The 27,604-nt window shown below is 40.5% G+C and overlaps 1 protein-coding gene across 1 annotated transcript in view; it reads left to right on the top strand.

Moving 5' to 3' along the window:
- LOC126419175 (fas-associated death domain protein) overlaps positions 1 to 26,456 on the top strand; it is a 51,338-nt gene extending 24,882 nt beyond the window's left edge. The window contains exons 3-5 of the mRNA XM_050086305.1: positions 5,950 to 6,080; positions 6,173 to 6,296; positions 26,250 to 26,456. Of these exons, the coding sequence (XP_049942262.1) occupies positions 5,950 to 6,080; positions 6,173 to 6,295 (254 nt within the window). The 3' untranslated portion in view covers position 6,296; positions 26,250 to 26,456. The remainder of the gene's footprint in view (positions 1 to 5,949; positions 6,081 to 6,172; positions 6,297 to 26,249) is intronic.
- Positions 26,457 to 27,604: the final 1,148 nt, after the last annotated feature.

The following is a 27,604-nucleotide window of genomic DNA, read 5'->3' as shown; positions in this document are numbered from 1 at the left end:
TCTATCAGTGGGTCTGCCTGTATGAGGCAATGTGCGTGCCCTCCATGGTATGTTTCTGAACTACTCTGCTGTTCTGCCCATTCCAGTACATCTGCCTCCATCAGGATGTCCACTAACAGGAATCCCAAAGCACATAGTAATCAGTGAAAGTTAACATTATATTTATACATCCACATAACACTGTCTGATTTTACCTGCACATACTTAACGTGCAAATAGTCTACAATTTAACCTCTGGCAAAAGACCAATTGACTTACCACAATAAGTGCAGTAAAAATATAAAGTATACTTCACTCACCCTACATGGCCGATAATGACATCGCTTAAAACATCCAGGCTAATAAGCCAAGGTCAATGTATAAAACATTCTCGTAACGTTTCCTCTCCAACTCCGGGAGACGTCTACACAGATAAAGTAGCAAACTGGCAGTTTGCCACTTTACCTCTGAAGATGTCTCCCGCAGTTGGAGAGGAAGTGTTAGGAGAAAGTTTCATACGTCAATCATAGCCTATTAACCCCGAAGTTGTAAGTGATGACTGAATCGCCTCCTGCTCAGAAACATCCTGCATCCCATTGTGGAACCTTTGCTCCGAGTACACAACCAAGCATTGTAAAACAACACCACCAGGAAGATACCCAAAAATAATCATAGAATACTAGCTTACATGTTACTTCTTAAGCCTGCCTAGCTGTATGGCCATAACAGTAGCATGAAAAGCACTGTGTTTCAATTGGTAAAAGTGTTTCTCATGAAGTATAACAACGCAAATTAGAATCCTGGTGGTATTTTCAATTTGCCATAGCCGTGTGCTGACCACATGCCGCTCCATATCCGCATCCAGTGACACCTGTGGGCCGAGTATGACATGGCAGCCAGTTGGTACTACTGGGCCTTCATGGGCTGTTCAGGTGGAATTCAGTTTTTTTATAACAGTAAACTGAAAGAGTCTTTCCTTAAGGAAAGTTAGAATTTAACATATCCTTTCAACAGAATGGTCTTTGGTCATGGCACACTAAGTGTGTTAGTTTGGGTAGTGACAGTGTTAGGAATTTCTAATTGCTGCATTGATAACCACCCAAAATAAGTCTTGACCAGATGATGACATGAGTCCTGCTTCACCAAGACAAAAACCTAATGTCAGGAGCACTTTGCACCTTGGTGCTTTGGTTCATATAAATCTGAATGTCATTGTAAAGAACAAAGTTCGAATGCCTAGTGTGTGTTACTCTTGCCCCGTGTAGCATGCAAAAAATTCTTTATTGAGTGTGAAAAGTGCAACAGAAGAATGGAAAAACTGGTTGAATCTGACGGTGGGGGAGATCAGGCCAGGTTCTGGAGAAATGCAGGAACAAGCAAGATAGTACTAATCCCAAGACTTCTCTTAGAAAACAGGTTAAGGAAAGACAAAGTTACATTTATAGTATTTGTAGACTTTGAGACTGCTTTTGACAATGTTGACTTGAATACTCTCTTTGAAATTGCTTCATTTGACCGGTGCACTCAGCGACATCCGTCATTTGAATAAAGGTAAAAACGTAATTCACCAGACCACATTACGTTCCGCCAGTCAGCTGCTTTCCACTCTCTGTGGTTTTTAGCACATTGAAGTCCCACAGCTTTATGTGCCAATGTGAGCAATGGCCTCTCGTGAGGTCACCGACTCCAGATGTTGATTGTGTGCAATTCCCATCGCAATGTTATTTTGGTTGCAGGTTGGGATCAACCTTCATTCATTGCCTGAAGCAATATCTGTCAGGTTTGGAAGCAGTTTGATTCACAAGCTGTGAAACATGTCTCCAGTCTTTTTCCAGCCACAGTTCTGACATCCTGTTTTGTGGCCATGTGTATGGAACCACTGCTTGTAGATACATTGAACAGTTGACCATGAAAACCTACAAATCCAGCAACTTCCCACACCGTATGGCCATAGGCGTGACCAAACATGATTGCCCTTTTTTGGCACTTTCACATCCTTATATTTAGCCACATTTTCGTACAGTGTCTGCTTGAAACATAAATGTCTCATTGATTGCTACTTCCTTATGCTAACAAAGAGACAGTGTGTGTGCAGTTGATTTATCTGTGTGTTCAAATTGGGGTGCCCAATTTTTTGCCTGGTGAGCTTAAACAGTAGACTGGCAATTGAAAGAAAAGCATTTCTGTAGAAGAGAAGTTTGTTAACATTAAATACAAATTTAAGCATAAGGAATTATTTTACGAGGGTATTTGCGTGTAGTGTAGCCTTGCGTGGAAGTGAAATGTGAGCAATAAGCAGTTCAGACGTGAAGAGAACATAAACTTTTGAAATGTGGTCCTCCAGAAGAATGCTGAAGATTAGGTGGGTAGATCGTGGAACTGATGAGGAGGTAGTGAATAAAGTAGGGGAGAAAGAAATTTGGGGCACAACTTGACGAAAAGAAGGTATCGGTTTGTAATCTTACCCTCCCACACATCACCAGTAAATTTTCAGTCTCTTCATTAGTTTGAAAAGCTTCAAGAAGTGTAGGATGTACAAAAAAAAAATTTTTACTTATCTTCATTTTCTCGTTGTTGGCTGCAGTACATCTGGGGGTAGATTCTTGAAGCTACAGTTTTGACTTTGTGGGTTCCAGTTGACATAATAATTGATGAAGTACCTTCTGTTTCTATGACTTTTTTTTAATTGTATCCCAGTCTTCTATATCACACTGACTTCGCAATCTCTATTTTCATAAAACCAAAATTACATTATTATTGCCAAAATTAAAAACACGTCTGTTTCCATCAGAGGCATGCCCACTACTACTAACGCATTCTGCAGTACTAAGACATTCCAAAGAGTTTACAAAACGAAAAGAGTTTACAAACTTTCTTGACAAAAGAAGAATCTTCACCAAGTTATATCATTAATTTGGAAATGAATCCAGAAGTAAATTTAATAATTAGCAACAGATTGCATGATTAATAATCATACGCATTTGCCACCGGATCACGTTGTGCACGGATCCACCGAGAAAGCTTGAAGAGTCACAGCTGAGATAATGTTCACCTACACAAGATTCAAAAATATTCCTGGTATCGGCTGTTTCTATAAAGAAAGTTAATGTTAGAGGAGTGTGTCCCATTACATGTTGAAAGGACGCATTCTGAGACATTAGGCAATCACCAGTTTAGTATTGGGGAGAAGTGTGGGAGGTAAAAATTGTAGAGGGAGATCAGGAGGTGAAGACAGCAAGCAGGTTCAAATGGAAGTAGGTTGCAGTAGCTGTTCAGAAGAGGCTTGCATGGGGTAGAGTAGCATGGAGAACTGCATCAGACCAGTCTTCAGACTGAAGACCACAACAGCAATTGTGCTGGACATTGGTTTTCACTAAAACCAGTCATGCATTAAAGAGTAAATTAAACAGTAGCTTATGGTGCTGTAATGTCATTTCTAAAGCTACTATTTCAGTTAAAACTCCAGGGCTGAGAGGATATGGTCGATGTATATAGCCAATCACTGATGTTTCATCTGCATATGTCAGAGTTTTATACATTGACCACCCCTAAGTTTTAACCCCAGGAGTGAGAACTACTTAGTATTGGTAATGTTATTATTGTGACCAGTATTTAAAAACAAATTTCATAAACAAGCAAATGCCTTGTGAGACTGTTGTTAGTGTGTTTAGTGCTTTAAGGAATTGACTGCACGAATATTACGGTATATTGATAATTTTTACTTATGGACCGTCTGACAGCAACTGGATATAACACATTTTTAGTGCCATACGTGTTTCGCCTTTATTTTCTGCAAGGCATCATCAGTGGCAGGTTGCGTGGACAATTTATTACATATTACGCTCCTGTTGCATTTTTGGTGTTGTTCTTCTTCTTATGAACGCCAATTTGCGGCTTTTTCCACATTTCACAGCACTATGCACTGATGTGAGAATGGAATATAATATACAATTTAAGTGCAAGCTCTTATCAATATGCATGACCAGGAATTCTTAACATTCAGTTGTACTTATTTCCTTTCATATGCTCTGTTGTTTATGATATTGTATGTTGCCTTGTGCACAATTGAATGAATTTTGGTTTTATATATATTACAACCAACATTGTAACTATTCTCTGTTTTTTTATTAATCAAGTTTAAAATTTTTTAGAATGACAGGTTAGGCCATTTGTGGAAAACTATTTTGTCAGAAAATTTGAAAAATCATTTCTTAAATTGCATCTGTACTGCACTTGATAGGCAGAACTCCTCTGGTTTACGGTATAAGTTGGGATGTCATCTACATACAGCAGGAATAGGAATAGACCCAATTTTGAACCATGTGAAACACCATTATTGATCTGTACGATCTGTACTCAGTCAGAAAATGATTTCGCTTGAATACTACCTTGGCTGTTATGCGTAACTCTCTGCTTCCTACCAGTGAAAAATGATTGAGCTAGTTACTCGTACCCTGGAAGCTATAAAATTGATGTTTGTCCAGAAGGATGTTTTAATTCTCAAAAATGACTGTATAATTTTAGATTATTAAAAAAATCTGTGGGTGAAATTTCCTCATTTAAACATTTTGATACATGCTCAGTGAAATTATGGATGGCACTGTTGTAAGTGAGCGTCTGGAAATCATATTTTGATAGACTTAAAAACTTAATATTTGTAGTTATTCTCTACTACTAAAAAGTACATTACTTTTTGAAAGGAAATTTCAATATTCTTGATTTCTGTTCTAATATTCTTTTTAAAAAGGGGCCAAACAAAGAAATTCTTCAATCTTTCTGGAAAAATACCATGTGAAAGTGATGATGATTTGCACAATAGCTGTATCAGGAGAAAATGCTTGTAACATTTTTGTTGAAATGTTATCAATTTGTTAAGACAGATTTATTTTCATGATTTTCCTGGAAGAGGCCATTTAATAATTGCTTGGTTTTCTTTTTATTATTTTCCTGAAGACACTTCTATCTCTATGTACATATGTTGTACCTGTTTGATATGGGTGTACAAAAAGGTATTCACAAATGTTTAAATTATTTAATCTGCCTTCAGTGGGGTTTACATGTATAACAATACATATATTAACTTAGTAAAATATAAGATGTCCTCAAAGAGCTTCATTTGAAAAAAAAAATTGTTTTTTAAAAGAAACCAGGTGCCTTGTTTATGAAGCTCTGGTTTGATTCTTGTTCTCCCTTACCGAGTGTCAATTAATCTGTGGGCAATGATCAGTTTCCCACTTAATTCTTTTGAAATCCCACTTGCTCCAGCCCCCCCTCCCTCCCCCATTGAAAAAGGAAGTGCACATTCTGAAAGGTAGCCAAGCTCTGTACCTTTCGTTTGTGTATCTATCAGTGACGCAGCGCTTCTGCCTTTTGGCCAGTTATCTCCTTTATTCCTAAATAATTCAATTTTATACATCCTATATTTTGATGGCAAAGACATATTTACACCACTCTTCTATGATGACAACTTCTTCTTCTTCTACTAATACTAATACTAATTGTTGTGTCTAGGAATCCTGCTTACTCGGTTCACTAGACAAACAATCAAGCAACTCGTATTAATGAGTTTTATTACAAACAAGACAATTACAATACTTAACTTTGATGTGTGTTGCAAGCAAAGGGCGACATACAAAATAATCAGTCTTCTTCAGAATAGACAACCACAAGTCTGTGCTACATAGAGAGTGCTAACTAAGTCACTAACGTTGACGCTACTATCGAGGTCTCTAATCTTGAAGCTGCTATTGAAGTGGGCTGTCACCAGTTGGGTGTGTGGTGCTAATGTCCTTCACATATGGGCCACTGCTGTCGCTTTGTCATCTTGAAGGGAGGTCGGTTGGTAGGTCGGTGTGCAATTGGCTGATCTCTTCTCAAAGCCTTCTCTTCCCTGTCATTCCTGACTGGTGTGCCGGCACTGACTTCATGCCATAACACTAATACTAATACATGAAATGTTTTCATTTACAGTGTTGGAGTTAGTGAGTGAAGAAATTGGAAGAAAGTGGAAAGATCTAGCCCGTCAGTTGGGCCTGAGAGAAGGCAAAATGAACGAGATTGAAGCAAGATACCCCAATAATCTTAAGGAAAGGGTGTATGCCGTATGTAGTTCTTGGTTCTCTCTTTTTTTCTGTAGCTGTAACGAGCTTCAGGTAGCAAAACCAATTATATAACTGAGTTTTCTTTATTCTAGTGTTTGGCCATGTTCCAAGAAAATAATCCTGATGGCATGGAGAAAAAATTACTGAAAGCATTAGAGAAAGCCCGCAGAAAAGATCTAAGGGACCAGGTTGAGGCAATACTGAGGCCGTACTGAGGTATGAAACATTATTTTTCTTTTTTCACTTACACATTAATATCAGTTTGCTTTGGATTTAATTTTCAAGACTGTGATTTTATCTTATCCTATTTCATGATGTACAATGTCTATTTCTATATAAAGTAAACAAATCAAGTATCATTATAGCACCCATTAATATGATGACCACCAGTTTTCATTGTATACTTCAGAGTGAAGAAAGCAAATTTAATATAATTATAGCATTGAAGTAAACATATCCCTGCTGTAGATGTGAAATCTAATTTAACACTGTAGGAAAAGATAAATTGCTACTTATCATAAAGGAGTACATGAAGTTGCAGGCAGGTACAATTAAAAGCTTTTGGCCACAGCCTTCATCAGCAAAACAGAAACATAAGCAAACACACCTCATGCATAAGACTGCCAACTCCAGCAGCCTGGGTCAGAATACAACTATCACATGGGATGGAAGCAGCAGTCTTTAGGTGGCAGGGAAGGGGGTAGAGAGGAACACTGTCTGGGGAGTAGAATGCCAACAGGCACAGTGTCAGGAGGTACTGGGGCAGGAAGTTGGGGAAAAAAAGAGCGAAAAAGAAGAGGAGCGGGAAAAGATGGTCAGATGTGTTAAGCAAACAAAAAGGATGGGAGACGAGATTGGGGACAAGATGATAGAGCAGAAGGGGTGTAAACTGTTTGATGGGCGGTGGGGGTCAGTATGTTGGTGTAGGTTCAGGCCAGGATAATTACAGGAGCAGAGAATGTGTTGTAAGGATGACTCCCATCAGCACAGTCCGGAGAAGCTGATAGTGGAGGGGAGGATCCAGATGGCTCGGGTAGTGAAGCAGCCATTGAAGTCGAGCATGTTATGTTCAACTGCATGTTTTGCCACAGCGTGGTCTACTTTGCTCTTGGCTACAGCTTGGCAGTGACCGTTCATCCCGATGGACAGATGGTTGGTAGTCATACCAGTATAAAAAGCTGTACAATGATTGCAGCAGTACTGATAAATGACATAGTTGCTTTCACAGATGGCCCAGCCCCTGATGAGATAGGATAAACCTATGGCAGGACTGGAATAAGTAGTGCTGGGTCGGTGGATTGAGCAGGTCTTGCACCTCGGTTTTCCACAGGGATATGATCCTTGTGGCAAGGGGTTGGGTTTGGGAGTGGCATAGGGATGGGCTATGATGTTGTTGGGTGGGCAATGAAATACCACTGTAGGATGGATGGGAAGGACCTAGGGTAGGATGTTCCTCATTTCAGGGCACAATGATAGATAATCAGAATACTGGCGAAGGATGTGTTTCAGTTGTTCCACTGAGGTGGTACTGGGTGATGAACGGGGCACTCCTCTGTGACTGGTTCTTGGGGGTGGTGGAGGAAGGGTTGGAGGTATGAGAGGAAATTGCATAGGAAATCTGTTTGTGAGCTAGGCCTGGGGGATAGTGCCTGTCTGTGAAGGCCTTTTTTGACCATCAGCATGCTGGGCATCCTTTTCACTCCTAATTCTTGGATTTCTACAATTTCCTCCCTTTTATGGTTTTCCTGAAGAGGCCTACAATTAATTTGTGAGTATTTGCTTGACTCTCACGGAGCCTCAGTTTTTGCAAGCATACTTCCCTCTGTGTGCTGCAAGCCTATGCTTCCACTATCCATTTCCCTGTGTGCCTTTCCGTCAGAAGTTTTCTTGATGCAGACCCGTCTTGGACCTGGAACGTGATTGAGGAACCTAGTTTTCCATTTCACTTCCAGCACACTCTACACCTTTTCATTAATAAATACATGGTCTTCATTGTTGGGTCTGATCTGCCACCACTCTTCCAAATAATTTTTCAGTAGTGCAGATTGTGCAGGGAAGGTCAGCCAGTGTAGGGGAGGGGGGTAATGAAGTACATGCACAGTGATAGCTCCCTGACCATGCAAGTATCACACTATGGAGCACGTGCCTGTCATGACTGGGGCATGGGGACTTCGAGCAACAGATTACTGGCCAGGTAGCTGTTGCTGAGGCTGAGTGACACCCCCAGGGACAGAACCTGTTTGTAGTGAGTGGCACCATGACAAATGACTTGTATATGAAGCAGATAAAGCTTTCTCCCAGTGGTGGTCATATGGTGCCAGCAGTCTCTTCAGAAGGAAAGAAGTCATTCAACACAGAGAGAAATGACCCCAGGATGTTTTCTTCCCTGGCTATGCTGGAAGACGACCAGAGGTACAAGCGACAAACAGAGAAATATTCCCACCAGTACCTGGTTTGTACAAGGACGGATGAGGATTGCCCCTCCCCCCACAAGGCCTTTGTTCTTTGTAGTGAATATAGAGGAAAAGTTGGTGGAAATTACAGCCATACCCAAACTGAAGAGTGGCATCCCTTGCCCAATCGTGAGCATTGCTCGCTTGTGACAAATTGGGTGACATTCCAGTGACTATCACTTCCTCCAGTAGTCTAAATATGATTCAAGACATCATTTTCCATCGTGACATCTTCTTGCAGTCTGATGATGAGCTACATGCTAACTTGGAGTAATGGGGTGTACACTTTGTCCTTTGTGTTCGTAGGGGACAAAAGGAGAATAGGATCGCTTCTGGGGCCTTCATCGTGGCCTTTGAAGGCGATTTGTTGCTGGGAAAGGTCAAGGTGATAATATTCCAATGTGATGAGAAACCAAACATTTCCTTCCTCCTCCCTCCACCCCCTCTCACCCCTCGTGCTGTGCAATGTATGAAATTTGGGCACATGTCTTCATGTTGCGATACCAGCCCAGTCTGTAGGGACTGTGGATGACTGTTGCAGGTGAATGTTCCTTGTGCTCCTCCCCTCGTCTGTGACAACAGTGGATCACAGTTCTGACCCATAGAAGACTATGGCCATTGAAATCACCCAAAATTAGGAAAGGAGGGGGAGGGGCAACCAATGCAGACAATATGTTCTGAGACACTTCACCTTCAGGAGGGAGATAAACATTATGGATAGTGCAGAAAGCAGAGGAACAGCTTAAGAGATGTTGTAGCTCAGCCAAGTGGCGGAAAAAGCCACTGCAATTCCATTGGAGAAGCATGCAGTCGGTATACTGTGAGGATGTGAAGGGACCAAGGAGTCAGTTTATGCCCTATATGCCCTATGCTGCCACAAATTGAGTGGTTATGGTATCAACCCATGTAAGTTCTGAGATACATTGTGTGGTGTGATCTGGAGCCTCAGGTGCCATTGGGATTGCAGCGTGAGCTGAGGCAGCCTCAGCCATATAAGCGGAACATATGGGATCTGGTGGCATGGGGGCCACTGGAATCTCCTTCATCTTGGAAGACTTCTTTTTATTTTTCTTCTCCTTAGATGGTTTAGATGAATGGGAGGGCATCCCCAAAATAGTTTCAGGAACTGAGGAACATCTCAAAGCCATACGACCAGCAAACTGTAGCTCCTTCAGACACTATCTGGTTGCAGAAAACTTGCTGGCAGGTCTCATCCTTATTTTCTTGAATACTGGTGCTCCCATACACTTCATTGTGGCACAAGGAATTTACTCAGCCATTGATATTTCTATTTGTAGCCCTGGTTTTCTCAAATACATCCATTGTAGAGTCCACAATGATTCCAAATATAAGTGTAAAATATACCTATTCAAAAAAGCAGATAAAAATTTACTTGACGCCTTCCTGAGAGATAATCTCCACTCATTCCAAATTAATAATATAAGTGTAGTCCAGATGTGGCTTGAATTCAAACAAATAGTATCGGCAGCAATTGAGAGATTTATACCAAATAAATTAACAAACGACGGAGCTGATCCTCCTTGGTACACAAAACTGGTTAGCGAACACTGTTGCAGAAACAATGAAACAAACATGCCAAATTTAAACAGATGCAAAATCCCCGAGATTGGCGATCTTTTACAGAAGCTCGAAATTTAACGTGGACTTCAATGCGAGATGCTTACAACAGTTTTCACAACGAAACTTTGTCTCAAAACCTGGCAGAAAATCCAAAGAGATTCTGGTCGTATGTGAAGTATGTTACCGGCAAGAAACAGTCAGTACCTTCTCTGTGCAATAGCAATGGAGGTACTATCAAAGACAGTGCTGCCAAAGCAGAGTTACTAAACACAGCCTACCAAAATGCCTTCACAAAAGAAGACGAACTAAATAATCGAGAATTCGAATCGAGAACAGCTGCCAACATGAGTAACGTAGAAGTAAATATCCTCGGAGTAGTGAATCAACTTAAATCACTTAGTAAAAGCAAGTGTTCTGGTCCAGACTGTATATCAATTAGGTTCCTTTCAGAGTATGCTGCTGCATTAGCTCCATACTTAACAGTCATATACAACCGTTCGCTCAACGAAAGATCCATACCCAAAGACCGGAAAGTTGCACAGGTCACACCAGTATTCAAGAAAGATAGTAGGAGTAATCCACTAAATTACAGGCCCATATTGTTAATGTCAATATGCAGCAGGATTTTAGAACATATATTGTGTTCAAACATCATGAATTACCTCGAAGAAAACTGCCTATTAACACACAGTCAACATGGGTTTAGAAAACATTGTTCCTGTGAAACACAACGAGCTCTTTATTCACATGAAGTGTTGAGTGCTATTGGCAAGGGATTTCAGATTGATTCCGTATTTCTCGATTTCCGGAAGGCTTTTGACAATGTACCACACAAGCGGCTTGTAGTGAAATTGCATGCTTATGGAATGTCGTCTCAGTTATCTGACTGGATTTGTGATTTCCTGTCAGAGAGGTCACAGTTCATAGTAATTGACGGAAAATCATCGAGTAAAACAGAAGTGATTTCTGGCGTTCCGCAAGGTAGTGTTATAGGCCCTTTTCTATTCCTTATTTATGGAAACAATTTGGGAGACAATCTGAGCAACCGTCTTTGGTTGTTTGCAGATGATGCTGCCGTTTATCGACTAATAAAGTCATCAGAAGATCAAAACAAATTGCAAAATGATTTAGAAAAGATATCTGAATGGTGCAAAACTTGGCAGTTGACCCTAAATAATAAGTGTGAGGTCATCCACATGAGTGCTAAAAGGAATTCATTAAACTTCGGTTACACGATAAATCAGTCCAATCTAAAAGCTGTAAATTCAACTAAATACGTAGGTATTACAATTACGAACAACATAAATTGGAAGGAACACATAGAAAATGTTGTGGGGAACGCTAACCAGAGACTGCATTTTATTGGCAGGACACTTAGAAAATGTAACAGATCTACTAAGGAGGCTGCCTACACTATGCTTGTCCGTCCTCTTTTATAATACTGCTGCACAGTGTGGGATCCTTACCAGATAGGACTGACAGAGCACATCAAAAAAGTTCAAAGAAGAGCAGCATGTTTTGTATTATCGTGAAATATGGGAGAGAGTGTCACAGAAATGATACAGGATTTTGGGCTGGATGTCATTATAAGAAAGGCATTTGTTGACACCGACCTACAGAGGGAGAAACGATCATTACGATAAAAATAAGGGAAATCAGATCTCGTACAGAAAGAAATAGGTGTTCGTTCTTTCTGCGCGCTATACAAGATTGGAATAATAGAGAATTGTGAAGGTGGTTCAATGAACCCTCTGCCAGGCACTTAAATGTGATTTGCAGAGTATCCATGTAGATGTAGATGTATGGTAGTGACCATTCCCGATCTTCCTGTCCCTTAGTGTCACTCCCCTGGGCGCCTGCCCAGACAGGCTCTCAGCAATGCCGACTGGGATGCTGTCACCTCCATTGTCATTCTTAGCTCCCCACTAGGCGGAGGTACTGACACAGCTGTCCAGAATGCAACAGCAGTCATTCTGTTGACAGCCGACTTAGCAGTTCCCTATTTTTCAAGATTCCTCTGTTGGAAGACTGTACCTAGGCAGACCATAGACATTGCCAAGGCTATTAGAGATTGCAGGTGAACTCTCCAATGCCGTAAGTGGCATCCTTTTTGGAGCACATCATTGCCTTTAAATGGCTCTATGCCTGGGATTGCCACCTAATAAAATGATGGAAACAAAATTGCTGAGAACAGCACATTTCAACCATTTGACCACATACACCTCCTTTGTAAGTATGCACCTTCTGTTATGCTGACCTTGGTTTCCATGTTATAGAAGAGTTCATAACCCTGCTAGGAACTGCTCATGTGGTACTACGAGGGTTGAATGAAAAGTAATGCCTCCGCCTTCATTAATTGCGTTTGGATGGGAATATTTTAATTAATCAAATGCAGAAATAATCCTTAGAATGTGATCTTTAATTACCAATATTCACCTTTCCACATAATCACCAGCCGATTCGATATATTTCTGTCAACAACAAACGAGTTTTCTTGAGCCGTCACGGAAGAAGTCGACTCTCTGTTTCCGCAACCCCAGTCTCACAGTTCTCTCAATGTCTTCATCAGAAGCATAATAATGTCCCCGGAGATGGGCTTTCATTGTCGGGAACAGATGGAAGTCAGACGGTGCTAAATCTGGGGTGTATGGAGGATGCCGTATAGTGGGCAGATTCAATCTCTGAAGTTCTCCTGTGATGGCATGTGAAGTGTGTGGTTTGGCACTGTCGTGCTGCAGAAAAACATTTCCCTTTTCCTTTTGGATCCTTGTTAGCCGCCGTTTCACAGTTTGCAGCGTTGTGATGTAACACTATGAATTTATTGTTGTTCCACGATCAAGGAAATCAACATGGATAACACCATCTGCGTCCCAGAACACTGTGGCCATGATTTTTCCAGCGGAGGGCTGCGTCTTGAATTTCTTTCCCTGGGGCTAGTCTTTGTTTTGATATTCCATAGATTGACGTTTCGTCTCCAGGTCATAATAGTGTAGCCACGTTTCATCTCCTGTCACAATTGAATGGAGAAAGGCATCACCTTCATTCTCATACAGCGAGAGGAGTTCCTGGCAAATTTCAAGTCTATGCGCTTTCATTTCAGAAGTCAGCATCCGGGTTACCCATCGTGCACAGATCTTCCGATAGCCAAGCAAAGCAATAACGTGACCCACACGGTCTTGTGAAATGCCCATTGTGCTTGCAATTTCTCTCTGAGAGATATGACGATCTTCCTGAATCAATCTGTCGACTTTTGGTTGTGAAACTTGGTGGTTGCTGTCACAGGACGTCCAACTCTTTGTTTGTCATTCAGGTCAGATGTTCCCGCCTCATTATCTTTATAAACTTACTCACCCAATGATGCACAGTACTCACATCAACACAATCACCATAAACTGCTTTCATTCTCTGATGAATCTCCTTTGGCGTAACATTCTGCTGTCAAGAATTCAGTGACTGCACGTTGCTTAAATAGCATTGACCGACCATCTGCACAAGGTTCCGTACTTTACACTGTAACAACAAAACCATTCAATGCTAAGGCTTCTTGCCAACTGGAGCTGTAGAGAAGAGGCTACGGAACAAGCTAGTAACTGCTGCATACCAATGCTGCCAACTGTTGAAGAGTTACGAAGGTGGAGGCATTACTTTTCAGTCAACCCTCGTAGTATGGGTGTTACATGCCCCCGAGCTGTGTGTAGCAGCGCTTCTTGCTGTGCAGTAATTTCTATGCGAGTGTCGATGATACTATCTGAGAGGGTGCAGAGCAGCCTGGCAATTGCTAATTGTGTATCTACATTGTCTTGGTGGTCCCTCAGTATACCTAGGTTGTGGTTTGTGGCATCTGCTGCAGATTGTACATGGGTCAGTGGTGTTGTTGCTAAGGATTCCATTGTCTGGTGTTATTTACCACTTCATTCTTTAGGCTGGCGAGCCAGGTGATATGCAAGTCTGTTTCAGTCTGGTTAGCATCTTCATCAGCTTGCAGCTGTCACGAGGTGTTGTTGATCTTTTCTGTGTGCTCTGAATTGGCTGTACCAAAGACAGTTTTTACTATGCAACCAACTGCCTCTATCTAACACCTCCTTTGTTGTACCTATGGGACTACCTCTGTGGTCTGGTGAAGCTGACTGTGTAGTTGACTAAAAGCTGATTGTAGTTATTAGTACTCTCCATGGTCGTCTCCAAACTCTTGTCTTGTAGCCTATGATAGCTTGTAGCTTATCAAAGGTACCCTCCAGCCACCTGATTTTGGTTTTTACTGCCTACATATTGATATCTAGTTTTAATGTCCTCTGATGGTCTGACATGATTATGTCTCATGTCGTATAAATAAGACTCCTCCCATCATAGGATGTACCTCAGTGCTTCTGTCATCCCTGCACCAGCTCAGCAGACCCATTAGTGTGAACATCTTATACTCCTTTTCCTTGCCATCCCTAGCTCGATACCTGGTGCTGGAACTGCCTTACCTTCCTCCAGGGTCAAACCATTCCATTCGGTAAGGGAAAGGAAAGTGTTAGCATACTGTTCCAGCTCTCAGTGATGCGTAGTGATGCATCAGGTTAGAGAACTGTTTTTTCTTCTTCTAATCTCAGATACTCCCCCTTTCCCTTCGGTGGAAGTTGCCAATGGAAGAGATAGTGGATCTATGACACCTCAAAAAGGGTGGACACTACTGATGTGAACAGTCTTGATATGATTTAGAAGCTGTAGCTTTACATCTACTGGTAACAGCATCTCAATAACCAAAAAATTTAATGGCCTCTGATAACACAACACAAATTTCGTTATCTTCTCTTTAGGTGCATAAGGGTTGGTTAATATGACCCATTGATATTTTGGTAATACTGCTTTTTTGTTATGAGCCCTCTCCTACTACTCTAAAGTTTTTGTGTTCATTTGCGTACCTATCACCAAAACATTTGAAAATGTTTTGAAAAATCTTTTACTTGCGAAACATGCTCCATTGGGACAGCTTGATAAAGTCAATGGGCGAAAGCATCTTTCGACCAAAAATAACGTTGTAAGGGGATAGCCCGATGCTCTGATGGACTTCTGAATTGTTCACCCCCATTACAAAAGGAAGTGGACAGTGTGCTGTGAATTAACATAATAACTTAACATTTTACTTATAGTTCTGTGAACCTTCTAAGTGCAGTCATTCTCCTGTTGGTGCAATGCACTGGTCTGTAACTTCTTAATATGCAGTAAATGGCACAAATATTTCATTAGATCGGCGATTTAATTTGTCCCTTCCTCAGTTATTATTGTTTCAAGTGTGCCATACTTCAACGACCATTGATTCGCCAATGTGTGAGGCATCGTTTCTGCCTGTTGATTAGGCACGGATATTGTAGTTATAAAACATGACAAATGATTGATAATTTGAGCACATTCCTGTTTCCCAATGATGTCCAGGCAGATGGCTTGCACACATCAGTCCCAAGCATTTGAAAAGGTATTTCGCCTTCAGGTAGTCATAATGCAATCTTTCAGTGGCTTTGATCTGCTCTTTGGGTGTATGGAATGCAGTTCTTGACATGACACTCAGTATCTTGTTTCTGCTTCACATCAGTAGGCCTGCGCTACTTTTCATTCAACTGCCCTACGTCCCAAGTGACCGGACAGACTTGAGTCGTGGTCACGCCTCAGTACTTCAATTAACAACTCAGCTGGTACTACCACTTAACCCACATCTTGTTTGCATGTAAAGGAGACTGTTTTCTGTGCTAACTGAAGCTGCCTTGTGAATCGTTGACAATCTGGGTCATGACTGTGTTTGCCTCCAAATGTCAACATCAACAACTGCGCATTCACAACACAAATTTTGCGAGTCAGCAAGTTCGAATTTTTGTGTTATCAGCCCGGATGATGTATCATTTCATAATAAAATTTGCTGAGATGTAAAGCCCACCTTGTAGCCATTGAAGTGCTGTACAATCAGTGACCTATAACCATCTTGAAATGTCTGCCACACAAGTAACGTCTGAAATATTTTATACCGATTGTGAGTGTGAGCATTTCCTTCTCCATTGTTGAATAGTTTTTCTCAGCTGAATTTAATTGCCTAGATGTATATGCTGTGGAATGCTCGTGACCGTCAATTTCCTGTCTCAGAATGCAGCCAGGAGCAAAATTGCTTGAATCACAGGATAATGTGAACTGTTTTTGAAAATCGGGGAAAACAAGAACCAGACTTGAAGTGAATAAGTCTTTTAAGTTTTGAAAACCCGCTTCACAGTTTTCAGACCATTGAAATTTAACCTCCTTTTGCAATAATTGTGTTAGTAGTCTTGCAGCTTCCGTTAAGTGCAGAACGAATTTTGCTAGGCGTTCACCAAGTGGAGATACGACTAATTTTTTAAGTGAAGTAGGTGTTGGAAAATTTTTCATAGCTTCCACCAGACAGCCTTCAGTGCAAACGCCATTGTGTCAAGTGATGTGCACTAAATAATGAATTTCAGACCAAATGAAATGGCATTTCTCTAAACTAAGTGTCAGTCTTGCTGAACATAATCAGTCAAAAACTTCTCCAAGTATGAAAGATGTTCCGTAATGTCTTTAGCAAATACAGTTACATCATCCGAATATATGAGACATTATTTTGGCTTTAAACCTTGCAGTACTCCATTCAAAAGCCTCTGAAAAGTCTCTGGCGCATTCTTTAGTCTGAAAGGCATGCACTGATTCTAATGAAGTCCAGATAGTTGGGGGGGGGGGGGGGGAGGGGAGGTAGTTTTTGGACAATCTTCAGGTGCCATCTCTAATTGATGATATCCGGACTGTGGCTGCCTTGCAAATCAGTGATAGTCTGAGCCATGACTCTGTGCTTGCCTCTAAATGTCAGTATCAACACCACCTCATTCCACAGAGCGAATTTTGTGACTACTCAGGCTGTACACATTCGCATGTTACTGGCCCACAGTTGTGAAGTACTGACATTGTCCCAGATAATCTAGGGTATGTAAATCCTGGATTTTCCATTGTTTGATAATCTAGGGTATCATTTATGTCAGACATAGGATACATATCTGAAGTTGTTTTCTCATTCGAGAAATGGTAGTCGCAACAGAATCTATATCCTTTCCTACAATCTGGTGACTTTTTTGGTACAGTGACCACAGATGCCAGTCACGGAATAATACTAGGTTCTATGATGCCATCCCTCAGCTGTTGATTAATGAATTATGTCATAACAGTCTACATCATGTGGAACCTGGTATGGTTTTCTATAGATATGTCCTTTGTTCCCTCATGGAATATGGTGCTGCCAAATTGGTGTGGCAGGCGAAGGTCCAGAAGAGTTAAATATATCTATGTATTCCTGTAACAGCTTTTCCATGCTCTCCCTCTCTTTTCGTGTAAATGTGCTATTTTTCTCTTCAGTGCATTCAAATTGACAGAGTGACTGGTGCTGCACAGTGGGGTGTGAATTCCCTTTCCAATTCATCCTCATCCACTATTTCTAAGTATGGAAGTTTTGTGACCTCAGGGCTGAAATTATCAGTACTTATTGGTACTACTTTATGTCCTTTAATTTCTTGAATGTAGGACAAGCTACATCGTGCAAAACTTAAATTTTATCCATTTCCTCATTTTCTGACAAGGGATCAACAGTATGCAATGAATTTAGTGGCATATGAGCTTCCACATCAGTCCAGATCAACGTCTAGTCATGCCACAAATTGACTCTAAGGGAACTTGTACACAGTTTATGCAGCTTCTGAGTCAACTTTTGCATGATATGCAGCTAGGAAATCCAACCTGAGTATGACATTGTTGCCACTGGAGACCCTAGGAAGAACATCAACATCCATCCGGAAGTTACAACCCCACTCAGAAACTCATTATCATTGACCTGAGAGAATCCACATGATCGCCATCTAACCACCTATATTGCATAAAGCCCAGTGTGGTGGACTTAATACAAATTATCCAAGTACCCATACATGCAAAAGACACCTGAGATGCTCTATCCAACAGAACTTTACCTAACTTATTACTTAAGCACTGTCAGAGTGCCCCTTTCTAACCATTACTGGGAGCATTGCTCAGTGGTCACAGCTCCTTCTGTTTTGTTTAACAGTTGGTTATGCTATCTCTTTTGAGGCTGCATCCCATTGTTGTTGTTGTTGTTGTCTTCAGTCCTGAGACTGGTTTGATGCAGCACTCCATACTACTCTATCCTGTGCAAGCTTCTTCATCTCCCAGTACTTACTGCAACCTACATCCTTCTGAATCTGCTTAGTGTATTCATCTCTTGGTCTCCCTCTACAATTTTTACCCTCCATGCTGGCCTCCAATGCTAAATTTGTGATCCCTTGATGCCTCAGAACATGTCCTACCAACCGGTCCCTTCTTCTAGTCAAGTTGTGCCACAAATTTCTCTTCTCCCTAATTCTATTCAATACCTCCTCATTAGTTGTGTTATCTATCCATCTAATCTTCAGCATTCTTCTGTAGCACCACATTTCGAAAGCTTCTATTCTCTTCTTGTCCAAACTATTTATCGTCCAATGTTTCACTTCCATACATGTCTACATTCCATACAAATACTTTCAGAAACGACTTCCTGACACTTAAATCTATACTCAATGTTAACAAATTTCTCTTCCTCAGAAACGCTTTCCTTGCCATTGCCAGGCTACATTTTATATCCTCTCTACTTCGACATTCATCAGTTATTTTGCTCCCCAAATAGCAAAACTCATTTACTACTTTAAGTGTCTCATTTCCTAATCTAATTCCCTCAGCATCACCCAACTTAATTCAACTACATTCCATTATCCTCGTTTTGCTTTTTTTGATGTTCATCTTATATCTTCCTTTCAAGACACTGTACATTCCGTTCAGCTGCTCTTCCAAGTCCTTTGCTGTCTCTGACAGAATTACAATGTCATCGGCGAACCTCAAAGTTTTTATTTCTTCTCCCTGGATTTTAATACCTACTCCGAATTTTTCTTTTGTTTCCTTTACTGCTTGTTCAATATACAGATTGAATAACATCGGGGAGAGGCTACAACCCTGTCTCACTCCCTTCCCAACCACTGCTTCCCTTTCATGCCCCTCGACTCATAACTGCCATCTGGTTTCTGTACAAATTGTAAATAGCCTTTCGCTCCCTGTGTATTTTACCCCTGCCACCTTCAGAATTTGAAAGAGAGTATGTAGGTTTGCCTTTCCTTAATCTTTCTTCTAAGATAAGTCGTAAGGTCAGTATTGCCTCACGTGCTCCAACATTTCTATGGAATCCAAACTGATCTTCCCCAAGGTTGGCTTCTACCAGTTTTTCCATTCGTCTGTAAAGAATTCACGTTAGTATTTTGCAGCTGTGACTTATGAAACTGATAGTTCAATAATTTTCACATCTGTCAACACCTGCTTTCTTTGGGATTGGAATTATTATATTCTTCTAGAAGTCTGAGGGTATTTCGCATGTCTCATACATCTTGCTCACCAGATGGTAGAGTTTTGTCAGGACTGGCTCTCCCAAGGCTGTCAGTAGTTGTAATGGAATGTTGTCTACTCCCGGGGCCTTGTTTCGACTCAGGTCTTTCAGTGCTCTGTCAAACTCTTCACGCAGTATCGTATCTCCCATTTCATCTTCATCTACATCCTCTTCCATTTCCATAATATTGTCCTCAAGTACATCGCCCGTCGCTCTCATTATTGATTATTCTATTTTATTATTTTAATTTAGCTTCAGTTATTAAACCTACTCCTGCATTACCCCTATTTGATTTTGTATTTATAACCCTGTATTCACCTGAGCAAAAGTCTTGTTCCTCCTGCCACCGAACTTCACTAATTCCCACTATATCTAACTTTAACATATCCATTTTCCTTTTTAAATTTTCTAACCTACCTGCCCGATTAAGGGATCTGACATTCCACGCTCCGATCCGTAGAATACCAGTTTTCTTTCTCCTGATAACGACGTCCTCTTGCATAGTCCCCACCCGGAGATCCGAATGGGAGACTATTTTACCTCCGGAATATTTTACCCAAGAGGACACCATCATCATTTATCCATACAGTAAAGCTGCATGCCCTCGGGAAAAATTACGGCTGTAGTTTCCTCTTGCTTTCAGCCGTTCGCAGTACCAACACAGCAAGGCCGTTTTGGTTAGTGTTACAAGGCCAGATCAGTCAATCATCCAGACTGTTGCCCCTGCAACTACTGAAAAGGCTGCTGCCCCTCTTCAGGAACCACACGGTTGTCTGGCCTCTCAACAGATACCCCTCCGTTGTGGTTGCACTTACGGTACGACCATCTGTATCGCTGAAGCTCGCAAGCCTCCCCACCAACGGCAAGGTCCATGGTTCATCCCATTCTCTTGTGAATTCTGGGTCCTAAAGTTCCTTTCATATGACGTGTGCAGCCACCCTGAAACACTTAATGTCCGTGTTAAATACAACCTTCCTTTCTTTTGCTCGCAGTTTCATCTATTTCTGCAAATACTGCTGCAATCTTCACTATTTCATTCAATGTTTTTGGCAACTCCATTTTCATATCTTCCAGGAAATATCAACATATAACTCCTCAAGAATGCTGCTTCAGCATCAATATCTACATGATTAGTCAGCAATTCACAATTAAGTGCCTGCAGACGTTTCATCAAACCACCTCTAAGCTACTTATCTACCGTTCCAGTCTTGAATAGATTGTGTCAAAAATAAACACTTAAATCTTTCTGTGTGAGCTGTGTCAAAAATAAACATTTAAATCTTTCTGTGTGAGCTCTGATTTCTCTTATTTTACTGTGATGATCATTTCTCCTTATGTAGGTGGGTGCCAACAAAATATTTTCTCACTCTGAGGAGAAAGTTGGTGATTGAAATTTCACGAGAAGGTCCTGCCACAGCGAAAAAGTCTTTGTTTTAATGATGGCCACCCCAATTTGTGTATGGTATATGTGGTGCTCTCCCCCTTATTTCTTATAGAACAGCATTGTTTGTAAGTTCATACATATTAACATTGATTTTACAAAGGCGATCAGCAAACTTTTTCTGACATAATTCGTTGAGTTGTTCATGATAATACCTGGCCATATTCTTCCTCCTATACCTATCAGTTAGCCCATCCAGAGTGTGTCAAAAGATTAAACCTTCCATAATTGCTCATGGCATATCAAATAATCTGTTAGTTTAAGCTTGGCCACGCTTAATAATTGATCTTCACTCCAATCCTCTAAGGAGGCAGCCATATGCAGATTATCCAAGAATACCAATATATTCTTCCCACAGGTAAAGTAGGAAGTTGCCTTTCCCATTTCTCCTACCTTAATTGACTCTGCTCCATTTGTAAGTGTGCTATGGTCAGTTTGGTGCTGTATTGGGTTTTGCACTTAAACTTCCTTCGCCGCCCTTTCCGTATCCATAATGCTTATTAACCACTAGTTCACATATACACCCAAACCGATGCAAGGTAACAAAGGATAGGTGATAACAAAACAGATCCCAGAAGAATTCTTCAAACTTGGCACTTATTGGCAATGGAGCACAAGATCGCCTGTCGCCAAACCTCAGTCGTCTTCCATCTTCAATCTCGGCAGTGTACTGACACCAGTTGTATGAAGCACAGGGTCACTGGTGGTGGACTGCTAGTTGCTGCTGGTGAAGCAGTAGGTCCAACAATTGATGATGGCATTGATGATCTGCAGTGCTACTTAATTATTAATGTATACAATGGATAGCCATCAATTCCACCAGGCCAAATGTCATCGGCACCCGGCTGCTGAGCAGGCGCTCATGCTGGCTGCTTAAACTGTGTCACAGAAAGGCCCATAATGCTGGTTCACAGCATGGCAAGAAGCGGTGATGGCCACGTCACCCTCGAGTCCCAGAGCCCAGGAGACCCAAATTATAGCCCCGGTGGTTGGATCACGTTGGAATGTGATGTCCCCTGCCAGTTGTGCGATGTTGGCATCGTTAGTGTATCACACTGGAGTCTCTCATTACAACCGTATTTGGTAAGGTATCGGTGTCTTCCCGAAGGTGACTGGGTGTCATAACTGGCAGTAAGTCACTTACGATAACCGTTCCGGGTATGCGGTCTGATATAACAGCTTACCCTGCAAGGGGACAGGTGGCGTGAAATGTCTCCATTTCCACATTCCACACTTGGTGTTTTCCTCTGCTCCGACCTCTGCACTGAGTTCTCGGTTTCTACGATGTTGCTGCTACCTGCTTCCACTGAGTTTCATGATGTTCCGTAGCAGTGAATGTACAGCTGTTGTCACTTTTCCAGTCTTTTGTAAAGTGTTTATGGCTTTTTTTCCCAGTCCCAAAGGATTTTTCCTGTTGATAGATGTTGAAAAATATACTCAAGTGTATTTTCTTTGCCAGTTGTGTAACTGAGGATTTGAATAAGATTTAGTTAACCCTCTAACCAGGGAGAAGACTGTTGTGACCTTAGCAAGTAGGATCATAAAAATTTTTAAAATATAATGTGTTTTAAAAATCCATTAAATTTCACAAAATTATTTCTTCTACAGAATGAAGATAAAAATTTGGTATTGCACATAAGACTACACAAAATTTTTAATTTCAAAGAATTGTCCAATTTTCTGAAGGTACCTGTTTTATGTGCGTGCAGATATGACCTCAGGGAACTTTTGACAATTACAGTCAGGACCAGAGTTTTCATTTATCTTTCACACAGGTTCAGTGTGCCCTCCACTGGACTTAACAACAAATATCCAGATGACAGTTGAACTTGTCCCATACTTTTGCAAGAGTGTCTGGAGTTCCTGCTATTGATGTGTTGTGTCACACTTTACTGAAAGTTGTTCGAAGATGTGCACCAAGACAGTCTTTCAGAAAGCCGCACAAAAATAAATCGCATACCATTAGATCCGGCAAACCTGGCGGCCAATGCTGCAATGTGCCCCTTATGCCTTAGGAGGAGCAATGCCAGTGAAAATTGTGATGCTCATTTATAATTAAATTACACCTGTTGGAATGGAGAATATAATATGCCTTCTGTTTCTGTGTTATTGCCATCTCAACTTGAAGCACATTGGCTTATGAATGATTGAGGCACTTTCTTGACAAATTAAAAATCTGCATCGTATCCTTCCTCTCAGAGGTGCTGCTCCAGCAGAGTAAGAAAGAAAGCACCATGCCCAAGAGACGTCATGACAGATTGGAGCTTTTAGTAAGGCTCTGAAATGCACTTGAATAGGTCAGCCTGTGAGAGCATTGTCCATGTAGCACAAGGGTGCAAGTTCAAAGTCAGTTCCAGTACAAGCTCTTATATATAAAGAGGGGTTATAATTAAACTTTCGCCACTGCAGAGGTCCCCCAAAAAAACGAGTAATTGTAGGACAATGAAACTTTGTGGAAACATTTGTAAGAACATGTAGAAGACAAACAACGAATACACCATTGAAAGAAACATTTTAATTTCCACATGAGAATATAACATTTGTTAATTCTGTACCCTATTTACGTTTCAGGTTACAAATGTTGTTCAGTGTAGTGACCATCTGCATCCATGACAGCCTGAAACCACACTGGAGATTGCTCTACTGCTGACCGAAATATCTCGGGTGTGATGTTGGCTACCTCTCTCATTATGCTTATCTTCAATCTTTTAATGTACATCTACAGCTTCATTGATACTCCGGAAGCCACCATAAGGTGCGTGGTGGAGGGTACCGTGTACCACTACTTGTCATTTCCCCTCTTGTTCCACTCACAAGTAGAGTGAGGGAAAAACGACTGGTCCTTACTCACGATGTATGTTGGCAGCAGTAGAATTGTTCAGGGCAGTCAGCTTCAAGTGCCAGTTCTCCAAATTTTCTCAATATTGTTTCTCAAAAAGAACCTCACCTTCCCTCTAGGGATTCCCATTTAAGTTCCCAAAGCATCTCTGTAATACTTACACATTGTTCGAACTTATGAATAACAAATAGCAGTCTGCTCTGAATTTCTTTGATGTCTTCCTGCAATCCAAGCTGGTATGGATCCCAAACACTCAAGCAGTAGTCAAGAATAGGTTGCACCAGCATCCTATATGCGGTCCCCTTTACATGTGAACAACTGTTTCCTGAAATTCTCCCAAATAACCGAAGTCAATCATTTACCTTCCCTACCACAGTTTCCACAAGCGTGTTCCACTTCACAGTGCTATGCCCAGATATTTAAACAACATGGCTAGTGTCAAGCAGGACACTAGCAATACTGTATCCAAACATTACACGTTTCTTCTTCCTACTCACCTGCATTAACTTACATTTTCCCACATTTAGGGCTATCTGCTATTCATCATACCAACTGGGAATTTTGTCTAAGTCCTCTTGTATCTTCCTACAATCACTCAACTTTGACACCTTACCGTAAACCATGGCATCATCAGCAAACAGCCGCAGATTGCTGCCCACCCTGTCCGCCAAATCATTTGTATATTGAGGACAACAGTGGTCCTGTCACACTTCCCTGGGACACTCTGATGAACACTCGCCATCAAGGACAACATACAGGGTTCTATTATTTAAGATGTCTTCGAGCCACTCACGTATCACCCTGCAATGGGTCACCATGTCAAATGCTTTCCAGAAATCTAAAAATATGGAATCTGCCTGGTGTCCTTCATCCATAGTTCTCAGTATATTACGTGAGAAAAGGGCAAGGTGCATTTCACACGAGCAATGCTTTCTAAAACCGTGCTGATTCGTAGACATAAGCTTCTTAACTTCAAGAAAGTTTATTATATTCAAACTGAGAATATGTCCCAATGATAAACTCTGTCCTTAAGGTAATCCCCCAGCCAGAAATCACACAGGTTCAAATCTGATGATCTTGATCGCCACACAGTTTGGAATGATCAGCAAGTGATTTAGTTTTCTCCAAATGTGTTACAGTGTAATCCAGTTACCTCCCAAGCTCCGAGAGGAGGAGTTCCATCATCCATAAAAACAGTTGGGTCCAAAACACCTCTCTGCTCAAGAGCAGGGATTACATGTTGGTGAAGGAGATCACAGTAACGTGTGCTGTTCACATGGCGTATCCTTGATCCTTGGGTTCAGAGTTCCCCCTATGTCACTGTGCCAGTAGCATTGCTTAGCAGCAAGTCATGACACCTACACTATTAACAACACAAATCCTGCAGTGCACAGTCTGAATGTTATTCCTGTGAGGTTAGGTATCTGTATGATAAATAGTTTGCCTCTACACCGGTTCAAGTAGGGAAAGCGTAGTTATAACTACCCTGCAGTTTCTTTACTGTGTTCTTCATTTGAAAGTGACAAATTCATTCTGGAAACAGCTTTTATCTATTAGTGGCATACTGTAGACGCCATCCCTTTCCGTGCCCATTTCCCATCTGCAGCTGCTGCTGTTGTTCAAATGTTATTTTCATTCTCGTAATTTGTATTTTAAGTTGAGTTGTGTTTGCCTTCAATAAAACTTTTCTAGGTTGTTGACCGCACTGTCATTTTAGCCACTATTGTAAATGGTCAAAACATTGAACTATACATTACATGATTATGTGGTCACATCTCTGGAACAATTTTACTGAAGATGACAATGACCATGGAAGTCTACATATGCACAGGACATCAACACATCATGAAACAAATAAAATTCGTATTTCTCATTTGAAAATCTCATAAATAAAAGATCAAAAAAGTTTACAACTAGCATACTCTTCAAAATAAAAATGTTTTCCTACTTGTTTTTCTCAAAACCAATTATCTTCCTCTTAATATGAACTCTCCAAAGGAAGTACAGTAGATTGAAATCCATCTTTCATATTCGTGAAGGGGCCTAACATTATCTACTTTCTCATCTCTTTTCGAATTTTGTGAGTTCAGATGAATGTTGTTTTGTCTTTTGTGCTAGCATGGAAAGAAATTATTGAAGGCCTTAATATCACGTAATAGTCCGTCAAATTCATATTTTCCATAAAAGTAAGAATGCAGCAATTTTTCCAACATAGAAATTCCATCTTCCACTTTGTGCCCCCCTTTTGCATATAAAGGGAAATCTGTGCACACCATCGTTTCACATCTCTGTTTATATTTTGCTCCTTTCTACATATTTATATTGTAGTAATTTATACATTTATTATTTCTTCTCTGTCTAAGAGGCAAGCCATATTTTTAATATTTATGACGTGTGACTGTTTCAGATAAATCATAGCCTACAGTATGGGTCTCCATCAGATCAGTGATCTGCTTATTTAAAAATATTCCAAGGTGAAGAAATGTTGTGACGTTCAAAGGCTTCATTTCTTGAGTCCACGAATGTGATAATATTGTGATATGAGTGCCTAAGCTAAATTGTATGTTGTAAATGAAATCTTATTTTTGTAAATAAAGTGAATAATTAATCTGAAGTAACTTTAATATTGTGGTACATTTTAGAATCAATACAGATTTCTCTTGCATTTTGATTAAGACTATGTATGTCATGTGAGACTACTATTATTCACATTGACAACCTTTAATTTTACTCTGAATTATAATCTGCTGCAACCAGTTACATATAAAGAGTTATAAAATCTCGTGCTACTTCTTATTGTATACATTAATTGTTCATTATTTTACAAACAAAAGGTTAATTACATCCACAGACATGTAGAACACAGTCCAGGATGGATATATTGATTCTGCGTAACTGACTTACACAACTATACGCTAACAGCAAAAGTAACAAGGAAAAATGTTAATTCATACAGGGATCTTTTTTGAACTTAAGAGAAATTTATTGTAGGAAAATAAAAAATACGTTAAAAAAATTTTATTTCGCGGAACAATGAAGCACTCTAGTAACTTGTAATTGGCAACACTGTATCTGTCAGTCTCTTGGGTAATTACATCATTGGGTGTTTTTTAAATGAGAGAAAGCTAACTCTGTGCATGGTGATTTTTTGCAGTGGCCACTGACAAGCAAGAGAGCAATGTGAATTTTTGCATGAAAGCGAGGAAAACCTTAATGGAAACATTTGAACTTTTAAAGGAATCTCATGTAATCCCAATTGAAAAAAAAGGACCACTGTAGACGAAATGGCAGAGAAATCGGACCATGTGGCAATAGCATCATAAAAACCACACCAGGACGTGATGTCAGAGAGACTAAGTGGGCCATTGATTCACTAAATGCAAGATATCAATGCTCACTCTGTATTCACCTAAGCCCCACATGCTAAGGATTGCTTGCTTTACAACACACATTATGGACCTAATTGACTACTCAAATTGCAGTGACAGCATATGTATGCCAATAAATATGCGGCACAGGGGGTTATAAATCGTCTAAGAATGTGCTTATAAGGGCTCACTATCTACCATTCAGTCTAACTAAAAATGGAAGACTGATTTTGCCAACAAGTTTTATTTATTTATTTTTTTTTTATTTCTAAAGCCACTCAGGTTGATCTTTTGAAACTTGATATTATAACTTTGTATGTTTTGGAACAAAAATTAAAACCAGAAAATTATCTTCTGTGAGCATATGGAATAACATTCAAAGAGACTGCTCTCA

This window comes from Schistocerca serialis, chromosome 9, assembly GCF_023864345.2.
Source record: "Schistocerca serialis cubense isolate TAMUIC-IGC-003099 chromosome 9, iqSchSeri2.2, whole genome shotgun sequence".
NCBI classification, from domain to species: Eukaryota; Metazoa; Arthropoda; class Insecta; order Orthoptera; family Acrididae; genus Schistocerca; species Schistocerca serialis.
The sequence above is the reverse complement of the archived record's forward strand: the minus strand, read 5'-3'. Positions and strand labels throughout refer to the sequence as shown.